Source organism: Nannobrachium achirus (assembly GCF_963921795.1).
Source record: "Nannobrachium achirus genome assembly, chromosome: 20".
Taxonomy (NCBI): domain Eukaryota; kingdom Metazoa; phylum Chordata; class Actinopteri; order Myctophiformes; family Myctophidae; genus Nannobrachium; species Nannobrachium achirus.
In genome coordinates this window covers 26145893-26158752 of record NC_137827.1, presented here as the reverse complement: position 1 = coordinate 26158752, position 12860 = coordinate 26145893, and the positions used below count along the sequence as shown (strand labels likewise).

At 41.3% G+C, this 12860-nt stretch overlaps 2 protein-coding genes across 3 annotated transcripts in view; one reads left to right on the top strand and one right to left on the bottom strand.

Annotated features, from left to right (window-relative positions):
- LOC308306307 (sorting nexin-14-like) overlaps positions 1-12860 on the top strand; it is a 450899-nt gene that overhangs the window by 116788 nt on the left and 321251 nt on the right. The window lies entirely within an intron of this gene.
- The window catches only part of myo6b (myosin VIb), a 63081-nt gene continuing 55674 nt past the window's right edge, over positions 5454-12860 (bottom strand). For both annotated transcript variants that reach the window (XM_080750444.1, XM_080750445.1), the window contains 4 exons: positions 12228-12331; positions 8360-8500; positions 7944-8162; positions 5454-7575 (listed from right to left, as the gene is read on the bottom strand). In XM_080750444.1, coding sequence (XP_080606570.1) covers positions 7376-7575; positions 7944-8162; positions 8360-8500; positions 12228-12331 — 664 coding nt within the window. In that variant the 3' untranslated portion in view covers positions 5454-7375. The remainder of the gene's footprint in view (positions 7576-7943; positions 8163-8359; positions 8501-12227; positions 12332-12860) is intronic.

Sequence of the window (12860 nt, the reverse complement as noted above, 5' to 3'; positions counted from 1 at the left end):
CACCTGACCACCTACTGACAGCGCACCACATCACAACACACTGAAGACAACGTGCACTGTTAAGCCTAGCCTAATTTATGTGACCTGACACCGTAGGAATCAGGCTTTACTGTCAATAGATGACTCACAGTGTGATAGCAGACTGGCATGGCAATCATCAAGGTGACAATGTTAAAAGTGATTGAGGTTAACTGTTCATTGTATTGGTTGTGTCTTGTTAGACCAGTGGTTCTCACCCTGTGGGTCGGGACCCCCCATAATTTCTTTTTTGGGGGGGAGGTCCCCAGATTTGACAATTTAAGGACTTTTAAATGCATCAATAAGAAAAGAAAAAGACCAGTACTGCATCAAAAGTAATCAACAAACTAAAACTGGTCAAACATTGGCCAAATTGTCAAATAATATAAGAAAGAGACAAAAAAAAAAAAGTAAAAATAGCTGATCTACAATCTCACAAGACTTCACTTTACAAGGCGCTGTAGCTTCTAAATCTGTTTTTATTTTATTTTTTTACAATATTTATCTGTGGTACCGAACCGAAATAGTTGCCTCGGTTGCCTCAACTCCTACATTCCAAGTGCTTATCAGAGTGGGGGTCCCCAGTTCAAATATGATCATTTTGGGGCTCACGGCCTGAAAAGGTTGAGAACCACTGTGTTAGACAGAGCTCTATGGCTTTTAATGCATGAGGTGAACTTGTGTTGTATTTAAGTGGAAGCTATAATGTTTGCGTCATATACTGTGTATTGAAGGTTAGAAACATTTTGCTGTAAACCCTTGGGCCGCGGCAAAGATTTCAGATTTCCTCACAATGAGGTAATTATTATTTACAAAGGTAGAAATGCTATGTGTTGTTTTTAATGCTATTCTTAACTTTTGTGTCCAAAACATGAATTGAATGTATAAGCTGTTGACTTTGGTCATTATATATTGGTAATGACCGTAGCAATGTCAACTTTTTTCAATAGCTGGCAATATTGTCTAATGTATTTTCATCTGTTGAATAACCATCGTGTCCTGACCTACTAAAAGCAACTTTTCCACATTTTCTTTTGTATTTAGGGAATGAGTGCTGGGGATGACCACAACTCACTTAAACTTACATTGTTTTTATGGCGTGATGCTGAAGGCGCCAGCCCTCTTGAACTGGGTTGTCTGTATCCCTGTCTATCTCATTGTATCTATTTCTGTCCCCGCATCCAATCACAGTGAATCACAGTTAAGCTGACGCTGCTATGTGCATTGAGTAAACCACTACAGACCAAGCTCTGTAGCACTTGATCAACATGAGCACACGAAGCTCAATTAGCACTTTAGAACCTGATTGGTGCTTAGTTCTCAAACTGCACACATACTGTAGAAACTTGATTTCCACGGATTGTACAGGGAAGCCATGCCATAATTACACTCTGTCTTGTTTGTTTTGTTTTTACACCATTCTCCATTTCACAGCAACGAATAAACCATTTTTGCATGATATACAGTACAGCTGTTTTATTTATTTTTTACTTGGGGAAACCCAAATATCACTGGTATTATTTTTGCCTTGACCCCACTGACCCAAATGCAGCATTTTCTCCTTTTTTACTGATGAGGTACTGTAAATGCTATGTTTAAAGTTGCATTGTGCGATATGTAATATAGTCACACGGTCTGAAATTTAATGGAGACAATGTTAACCAATGTGTCACATGCACAGGCTTTTTTTTTTTTTTTTTTTACCTCCCTCCTAAAGCAGCCTGACTCCTAACCTGGTCATGATATACATACAGTACATGCTCAGAAACACCTTGTCACCTCCCTTGCTGAGTCGCTTGCTCACTCCCTCCTATATCCATGCTTACGGTGGATTATGCAGCGCAAACTGACCTGTTGTACAGTAGCTAATTTTGTCTTGCTTTGGCTTTCGTAGTCTGTTGGCTGCATGAAGGGGAGGTTGTAGATTGTAGCTGGCTTGTTTTGACACACAATAGCATATCGGTGTATATCGTTCAAGGTGACTCCCTTTTATGTGCATAACTTAAAGCTGCTATCCATAACTTTTTAGTGAATAAAACATTAACCAATCTGTATAGATAACTTCAGTCATTGGAGGTGTTCTACCTGACCCTGTACCGAGGCATCTAGATCCTGTGGCTGGGTAGGAGCACTACGAGCTGACAAGAGTCAAGAGTTATTGCATGAAAGACAAATGGAAAAAAACTAAACAAAAAAACTTTAACTACTGGTAGGTAGTGACAAATTCAATGTATGGATTACAGATTTAACTTCAAAATAGTAATTGTGTATGGGGGGGGGGGGGGGGGGCAGTACTGTGGCATGTGATTACCAGTTGTACATCATCTCTATTGTCTTCTGTCTGGCCATCTCTCTCATTGTCTACCCCTCTCTCTCTCTCTGTCTTTCTGTCAGATTGCTGTCATTCATGTTTCTCTGCAATGCACAAAGTCTCATTCTGCAATTTTAAATGTGTTAGGTTTTTGACAGGAAGTAGCACTGTAATGTCACTTTTCAGTTTCTTTTACAAATGAATGTTTCAAGTGTCAATTTCGTGTCCTCTTCCTCTTGACTCAAAAAACACATTTCCTATCACAACCTTTGATTGACTGGTATGTGGTAATACACACATTACTGATAGCGTTAAGTCGTTGCCCATTACAGAGATATCTGAATGACAGTATGACAGACAGATGAAGAGAGAGAGAGACAGAGAGAGGGTGGAAGACAGTAAGGAAGATGTATTGTACAGTACAACTGTTAATCGAATTCCACCCATGGCTCTCCGTCATAATTACACTGCATAAATTGCTATTAATATCAAGGCATGCCCAGCATGTTATTATCAAATCCATCATCATGCTTGGGTGGCAACTGCATGTCTGTGATTTCAAGACTTGCTCTATTAAGCTATTCGTTTTGGTGCATACATTGGTAAAAGTCAATATTCTAGTCTAAATGTGTGTCAAAAGTGCTAAAGACTGACAGCTTCAACTGAGTTGAATTTGCATGGATTCATGATTTGAGGGGTTGGGGTATGCTGTCACTTTGATGAATGTATATTTTGGTGTTCACTGTCTGGGTTTTTGCATGTCGCTACATCACATGACCATAGGGATAGCGTTGTATTTGGCCATTATAGTATAGATCAAGGGTCTTCAACAGGAGGTCTGGGACCCCTAGGGGGTCCTCAGAGTTACTACAGGGGGTCCTCCAAATCTTTGTGTGCTAGAAACTTTTCTCCTTTTTTATATGAACCACTTGAACCCTAGTGGTCATATTCAAAGAACTTTGGCCAAAAATAGCAGATCTACAAGTCTTGTAGATAGGCTATTTTCGGCAAAGAGGTTTCGTGTAGAGGGAAAAAAGAGCAGACTAAGTACAGAGTGAAAGGTCAAGTTTATTAAGTATTGACGGTTCACATGGTTAAATATTTGGGAATTGAGGTCCTTGGCCTCAATACTGAGCAAGTAATCTGCATTCTGCAAGATCAGACAGACAGGTTAAAACCTGAATCTCCAGGTGGATATTCTGGGGATAATTGAATATGGAAAAGGTACCAAGAATCTGAGTGTTTGATCAGCGTAAAGTACAGATAGGGACCAACAACATCTTCATGGCACAATGCCTGTGATGGGAAGCCAGATACGTGAATACAATTCAGATCTGTTGATGGTCTGGATGCCCAGGTGTGAGCGGGATCCGGGATGTTATACCCAAACTTCGTCCTAGGTAATCTCTAAATGTGGATTTGGTTAAGTAACTCCACCACAGGGCATCGAAAGGACCATAAATGAATTACAGTACATACAATGACAAAACTAGGCCCCTTGATCTCCTGACATAATTTAGATAATCTGATGTAAAGGATGCATTGCAAGGGGAGTCCATACTCTATACTGTAACAAACTGAGAAATTATTGGCCAAACATGAACCCTGCATTCATTGCCCTCGTAATTATACATAAAATTATGTTATGCTCGAAACTTGTAGATTCCCAGCCGCACAGAAGGTGCACATTCTGACAGGAATCTCTTTAATTTCCTTTTGTTTATCTGCACAGGAAGATGCTGTTGGTGTTAGTTGAGTGATTGGTGCCTGAATATCTGATTGAGAGGTGCCTCTTTTATTGTGTTCGCTGATTGATTAGAACATGGGGTGCATCTTGGGTGGATTGCTATTGTACTGGGATTGGTTGATTAGAAATGGAAGGGTGGAGTCTGCAGAATATATAAAGGAAACAGCTCAGTCAGAGCATAGGCATTTACATGGGGACAGTTGATGCATACATCTCTCTATAAAGTTGTGTTGTTTGATTTTTGAGTTGTATTTCTTCAGTTTTAGATTTTTTTTTTTTTTCTGCAAGCCTTCCTCCTGGTCCATTTTGGAAAGTTGCTTGGTTTTTGCTGACTTTATGCCGATCTACACTCCCACTTTGTGACAGGGATAAACCTCTTCAATCTCCTCTCAGGATACTATAACTGCAGGGTCAAACCAATTTAGAAGCGGCCACAATGTGAAAGCGCAAGAATATAGTGTAAGCTTGGGTAGCAGGAGGCCACCACCAGTTCTACCTAGCTCGCTATAACAAGGAGAGCTTGAGATGAGTTAAGTCAGCTATTTTAGATGAAGTCATTTTACACTATATTGACTCAGATTGCCTTAATGACAATGTAACCCACACAGACTTATCCAGTTATTTGTTCAGTCTGTTAAACTTTGTTTTATTTTCATATTCTACTGTATGTAGACTGAGAGAGCACATTAGCCTATTTTTGCTCCTTCTTAAACAAATTGTATCTAACCTATGTATTTACTTTTGTATGAGGAAAACAAAGGCATCTGCTTAGCGTCCAGCCTTCATTCAGCATTGCACTCTTTAGTCTGTTATCAGCAGCTACAGTAGTAGCTTTGTAAAAGGTATGAAAGAAATGGTGCATACATGTGTTTTGTATTGTATTGCAAATGCCAATATCAACATACAATGAAAGATTATCCAGGGGAATTTTCGTCAATAATCCTATACTAAATGAGGATAAGTGTATAGTACAGACAAAATCACAGGCCCTCATAAAGAAGTGAAAGGGGTTGATGATTCATTGGGCCCAAAGAGCCATGGAGGTGCAGAATCATATATTGTAATTGGGTGCAGATGGTGACAACACTGATCAGATCAATGAGATGTTCTGGAGCTTATGATATGCAAAGGTCATCAACATAAGCTTACAGTAGGAAATGTGGGCGGGCATGCACGCACGCACGCACGCACGCACGCACACACACACACACACACACACACACACACACACAATCCTGTCTGAAACATAACACCAACCATCAAACTGACAAACTAGACTTGCTTATGAAATGATCAAATATAAACTCCAAAATGTTAAGGTTTCCTGTTTTATTCATTTTCCCAGTGAACATAATCATTATACAGTATATCCCTAATGTGAAAAGACACTACATAAATACCAACAAATCCAGCCGCTTTCACCTTTCCTCAAATTATCATTCTGGAGCGTAAAATACATTGTGATACTACAGTATGTGGATTAATATAAATACAGTATTGCATACAAAGCCATCAAAGAGGAAATGCGATGTTATGTTGAACTTACAGGTCAAGGACAAATATAGGCGGCTAATACAAAGTACTAATATACAATTGTTTAAACCATCTACAAATATGTTTTTCCATTTTTAAATGATGATGTTAAGAACTGAGACAACTTTAATGAATACATAGATGAACTTTCAGCATCTAGGAGAGCTTGAGATGAAGTGAGAAGAGAAGATATATGAAGTAGATTTGTAATACCCGACACGCCAACAGACCATGAACCATAACCTTAGAGAAACAATAATGTATAATGATTACTCCACACTATTTGAAAGGCCACCAATGGAGTTTTCTTCTAAAAATCCAACATAGCTATTCCAGTTCATTAAGATTTTAATCATAAAAACAATTAAGACTCCCTTGGGGTAGTGCAGCGGTATTGCAGTTTAAGGCCTCACAGTGGCATTTTCCATTCAAGCGTAGATCAATAAGAATAATAACTCATATAACTAGCTAACTGCACCAATTATTCCACAGCAAAATAAAGTCGATTAAAAAAAGACTAAAAATAAAAGATATGAAGGTGCATAAAACCAGAAACAATTGAGACAATTCACAGAACGTGTCACAGTGCAATAATAATAATTGAAACTGTGTGGAGTGTCACTCTGGTGTTACTTATTTGTCATTCCTTCAAACATTGTAGGCATCACAGATTCATGAACAGACCGTCTGTGTGGTTATGCTTTTGTGTATATGCGTCTGTGTCTGCTGAGATGTTGTGTACACCCAAGCATGTGTACTGTATCTGTGCATGTGTGCGAGCACAATACAATCCTCCCGTTAATTTATTTAATCATTTGTATTCTGACTCTGAAGAGTGAACAAAAGTAACCACCGTTTGGTTATATTTGTACACTCTCAAGTCAAATGAACATTTCTCTGTGTAGGCGAGGTGGGCAAGTGTTAGCGCCGAGCAGCCGATGGCCTCACGCGAAGCCTTGCGCGGCGTTCGGGTTGGCAAGCTGTGGCGGCCAAAATTGGTTAACGCTTGAATCTAAAGGGCCACTCCCTTCACGCATCTCAGCCAATAACAGCGATTGGGGGTGGAACATTTCTCTGTGAATATGTACTGTACAGGTTCTGTGTGCCTAAAGCCTGATTTGTACAGGTACCTGGTAGCGCATTGTGTCTTACACCAGAAATAGTAGATCTGCAAGCTTAAAATGCATCGCAGCGAGACGCGTTGTGAGCTTGTACATCTGCCATTAGTATACAACATGCGTCAGGATGTTGAGGGAGCCCATGTTTGTGTGCCGTCTATTTATTTATCTCAGTCCAACTTAGGTTCACTCAGGGGTGTCGCACCAAACTCTGGGCCCTGGGTACTTTAACTATTGAGAAATAGCAGATATACAAGCTCACAGCGCTGCGAGCTTGTAGATCTGCTATTTTTGAAAAATCGTGAAACTTGGTTTTTTGATAAACCAATGTTTCTATGTCAGTGGTGCTCAAACCTTTTCATGCAAAGGACCCCAAAAATTATATGTATTTGGCCACGGAACTCCATCTCAAAATATTTAGTTCCAGGGACCCCCCAGAAGCAAAATTTGAGTTACAAATGTTTGCTTAAAAAATACATATATTCAAAGATTTGCACACATTTTCACGACTTTTCAAAAATAGCAGATCGCTGTGAGCTTGTATATCTGCTATTTTTCAATAGCTAAAGTACTAAAAAAAATAAGGCCCCTCCACCTTGGATCCTAGTAACTCAGTCCCACTTTCCCCCCACTTGTGACGCCCCTGGTTCACTTGAGGAGATTCTGAAGCATGGCTGTGGCGTAGGTTGGGCGGGCCTGCTTGCTCTCGATAGCGCTCCGGAGGTACTGGATCCCATCGCAGCGCTCCCAGATCTCTTCAAACTGCCTGGGCAGGATCTCCGCACCCCTCTTCCTGGTCAGACCCGTCTCCTCCAGGCTCAGCTCGCACATCTCCATGTCGTCTTTCCCTGTACAGAGGAGGAACATACTGTCAGGGGAAACATGCACTAGAACACAATGCGTACACACATATCCATCCATACATTATCCATACATTACCCACCCTCTCATCAATGCATATATCTCTGCTGTTGGGCCAAAACCAGCCAACTCCAAAATGTTCATTTAAAAAAAAAAAAAAAACATAAAGAGAGTTCAATAGCACTGATTTATTAAAAAACGAATAAATAAATACAACCTGAAAAATGGAGTTAGCTGGTTTCTGCCAGAGAGCAACAACATACAGTATACACACACGCACGCATGCACAGTACATTCTGGTATATACTCTGTATAATATGCTATTCATGTCTCAAATCAGTTCTAGAAGACCTACCAGCCACCAACACAATGGGGCGTTTGTCTGGGTGTAGCTCCATCTGTCTGGCTATCCAGGGCCCATCAAAGTGGGCATACCACCAGCCCTTCTTCTTGTTCTGGGGGTCCTTGTACTGGTCCGCAGGCCGGATGAACGGAATACGGAAGTAGCGCTGTTGGCGGTTCATGGCCACCTCCTGATGCTGGTTTACTATCGAAGGAGCAGGGTTCTGTTCGGCTGTGGTGGGGCAATGCATCAGGGAGCAAACAAACAGCATTAAAGGCAAGATTGATTTGTTTTTCTCAAAAAGAGATAAAAAATTAATATATTCTCAGCACAAGCACAGCAAAGACTCATCTCTCATAACTCATAAGCAGTGTACTGAATGCAACAGAAAGGAGTTGGGAGGCAACAAGTGATTTATCACAACTGACCATAGTCGGTGACTGACTTAGGGGCCCTCTGGTCAGTCCCACTCCCATCATCGTTGCGTTTCTTGTTCTTGGATTTCCAAGCATGGTAGACCTTCAAACGTCGGTGGAACTCCTCCCTGCATGCCGCCAGCAGCTCAATGTCTGTTCACAAAAGAGGCCATCAGTCAGCACACAAACATGGCTGCAACAAGCTCACATCACGTCTGTACTGTATGTTTCAAGATATCAAGGAGATTCCAACCGTAACGATAATAATGACACAACCATCAAATAATGAACAGTACATGTAGCTGACCTCATCCTATTCAGCGGAGGCTCGAGTACAGTTATATTCAGTACACAGTATAATGCTAGAAGATTTGAATCATTCAGGAAAGGCTTTAAGACATTTGCAATTAACATTTTTCAACAAGTGTGCCATTATAGGTGAAATTGTTCAAACAGTGCATCGGATGTGTGTGTGTGTGTGTGTGTGTGTGTGTGTGTGTGTGTGTGTGTGTGTGTGTGTGTGTGTGTGTGTGTGTGTGTGTGTGTGTGTGTGTGTTAGGAAATTAGTATTCATCTCAGGAAGGCATTGATGATGATTTCTAACACAATGGGTACAAAACTTATAAGGCATAGTGAGAGCTTAAACATCCCTAGAACTTTGCATTCTATTTATTCCAAATATGTATATGCTTAGTTAACGGAACAATCTGGAATTTATTTAGTTATTTAAATAAATACGTTAATGTAAAATTAAATTGTCTTCAACAGGGGGTCCGGGACCCCTAGGGGGTCTGGGACCCCTAGGGGGTCCTCAGAGTTACAACAGGGGGTCCGCCAAATCCTTGAGTGATAGGATCATTCTTTTAAATTAACAACTTGAACCCTCACAGCCCTATTCTGAGGATAACTTTAGCCAAAAATAGCAGATCTACAAGCTCTAAACGTCTCTCAGTGGGAGGCGTTGAGAGCTTGTAGATCAGCTATTTTCTGCAAATATGTTTGTGACCCAGGGTTCTATTCTTGGCCAAATCCTTTGATTCCTCTACACCAAATCTCTTCTCTGAAAATAGCTCACAATGAGTCACAGCGTGCAGTGCTTAAAGACCATGTTATTTATTTTAAAAGAATGTGAACGAATGTAATAGGTTGATGGGTTTGGATTTTGGATTATACAAATATAACACACAAACACACAACCCCGCATCTGCCTCCACCTCGCCGAGATCTATCTTTAGAGGGGTCCCTGGTTCCTGTGCGTTCAGCCATTCCGGAGAAACGGACTCCTTCACCCGAGTATATGCTGTTGTTTTGTTGAGGCAAGCTACTTCCTGAGAAGTCAGCAAGATGCGCTGTGATTGGCCGGCAGTGTATAACCCTCGCTGTGATTGGCCGGTAGTGTATGATGACGTAATTTTGCCGCGAAATCCGGTCCCCGGACAGAATCATAGAAAACATATTTACAGAAGGCTTTAGGGGATGAAATTCACGGAGTGGGTGTTCTAAAACTTTAGCGATTTAACAGTTAGGACAATTTTAAGATTTGTTTTTAAAAAAAAGTTACATGGTATAACTTTAAGTATGTATTTATTGAATGCCATAACAACACATTACGTTTCCTGTCTAGCTGAGCTGGCCACTCTGCTAATTACTTCCACCTGGGGAAAGACTCAAATGTTTGATCATGAGGTTGCGAGTGCAATAAGTGTAATATTATATATAAGTGCAATAAGAGACCGAGTGAAATATGTATGAGGTGACCCATAGGTGCTATGTGAAGATTGAAAGCTTAACATGTACCAAGTAGGGCTGCAAGCGAACGTTCGGGGATTCGAACGTTCGTTCGTTACGTTGGCAATCGAAGTTCGAAATTAATGGGTTCAGGTTTTTTTCTTTTTTTTTCTTCTTTTTTTTACACGAAAAATAATTATCAGAATGTGATAGGCCTATTCAGAATATCACAGAAGTAGAGATAGCCAAATACGAAATAAGTTAGGCCTATCGGTAAACACTAACAGTTAATGGTGACCGTTAAAGTAGTTTTAAAATGCACCAGAACAGCTTGGAGCGATCAAGGACCGTCCTCCGCTCCAATTCCGCTCCTCTTGGGGCCGCGAACCAGCCTCGCTAACACACGCTAATGACAGTAGTGTGAGTGAGAGCAGCTGGGCAGAGACTGACTTGTTTGTCCTCCGAATAGCGAACACCCATCCACGCACCCAAAGATTAAACAGCCTTTCTCCTAAGCATGAGCAAAGATGGATTTCATTGCAAACCCCTAAAGGATCTATAATGCGATTTCTGGGGTTGTTACATCGAGACCAGTTCAGCCCGAACGCGATGCGCTCCGACGCAGTCACCAAGTCTAATCATCATCCGTGCAACTCCGCTATACATTGAGCCTGTTCGTCAACAAACTGTGCAACATTTTCTCCGATTGGGTTGGATTTTCCAAGTGTTAACCTAGGTGTTAATGCGGTCACGCATCAACGCATTTTCAATGGATAAAACAGCGCATTTAACACATTTCCTACACTGTTTTAGCTGGTTAAAGGTACAGTACGTTCAATGGTTCGATGGTCCGATTGTTCGGTTTTTATTCAATCGAACGAACCTTTGTAGGTTTGATGGTCCGTTCGGAAAATCCCCCCGAAGTTCGAATCCCTAAAACAGGGCTAGATTACAGCCCTAGTACCAAATTCTGTTTGGTGGCCAGTGTAAATTGGTCTGGACCAAGTCAGAATGGCAGAGAGGGGGGTTATGAACTTGTGATATGCTGTGCATTTGTAGTCTATAATGATACGATGGTTATGCAATGTTTTAGTCGTGTGAAGAATTATTCATTTGTGGTTCATTGAGTTTTAAGATTTATGTGGGGTATATATTTGTATGTTCATGTATTTATTGAGCTCTATTTATTCTATGTCTAGATCTAGCCAAACACCCCTTGCCATGGTGCAGTCCTAGCTCATTAGTTCAGCTGGGCTATAAAATGGCTGCCAGTGCTGACAGATCTGAGTTGAGAGTGGAGTGCCTGAATTCAAGGCCTCTGTACTGAATCCAACCGCTAAGTGGCTAGTTCTCGCTCGCGCTCACACACACACACACACACACACACACACACACACACACACACACACACACACACACACACACACACACACAGACAGACACACAGACAGACAGACAGACAGACACACAGACAGACAGACAGACAGACAGACAGACAGACAGACTATTAGAAAGTCATTGGTTAGAGTGGAAGTAAAGTGGCATCTTGGCTGCTATTCCCTTCCATGTTGATGTCAGAGGAGGCCAAATGAGAATGACTACAAAATACATCTGCTCTATTCCAGAATGGTGGTCATTTCCTCTCTCTCGCTTCCTCTAAAAGACATTCTGATTAGCTGTAGCAGTGTGAATAATTCTCTAATTTCCACACGCTGTCTGGCTGGCTCAACTTTTTAACAACCTGTTTGAATATCCCAAGACAATGACCGTGGAGGACAGACCATGAGACCCAGATGGGAAAGTAAAGTGTGTATACTGTGTGTATGTGTGCGCATGTGTGTGTAGGTGTGTGTCTATCTGGGGGGGACTGTTTTGCTACACTTTTTTGGGGGGGATAGGAGTTTAGTTACAAAAAAACATGGACAGCTGTTGAATTATTAACTATGGGAACTGAATAAATGATGCTGGAATGATGGAGGTGTGTAATGCATTCCACCTTAGCCCTGTGTGTGTGTGTGTGTGTGTGTGCGTGTGCGTGTGCGTGTGCGTGTGCGTGTGCGTGCGTGCGTGCGTGCGTGCTGGAAGAGGCCCAGCACGGAGCTGCATGCCCGGGGTGTGTTCAGGTGTTCCGCTCTGCTCTGCTCCGTCTTACCACAGGAGGTGTTGATGACGTCCCGCAGCTCAGCGTACTTCCATTTGCTCAGATCGTACTTCTTCACCCCGGCAGCAGCCTTGGTTGCCTGCACCTGAGGACCCCTGAGGGCGACAAAGGCAGAGAGACAGAGAATGAATTGAGATGGACAGACACACAACAGAGAATAAGAGTCTGGGAGAGATGGAGGTCAGCTATTGTTCACTACTGGGGTTTCACAGTGGATGGGATGTTCTGAGAATCTCTGTTCTGAAAGGAACAGCTATAGCAACAGCTGTTACTTGCAAGCAAAAAAATAAATAAAAGAAAAAAGGTTATTAGAACATTATAAGTATCCCTTGAAGAAGAGATCAAGCGGTTAATGAGCAGACACATTGACGTTAGATCACAGTATAGTAATGTATAAATATGAACATAATCACTATACATAGTACAGTTTCTGTTAAACTAACGTGATAGAAAGAAAATGAGCTAGAGCATACTCTACATCACTGGTTCCCAAACAGTGGTCTAGGACTCATATGTGGGTCAAGGAAGGGACATATTATTATGGTTTGCGTGTAAATAACATTTACAATCTATTAATTAGAGGAGAAAATACTTTTAAGAAGTATTGAAAATAGCAGTAACACC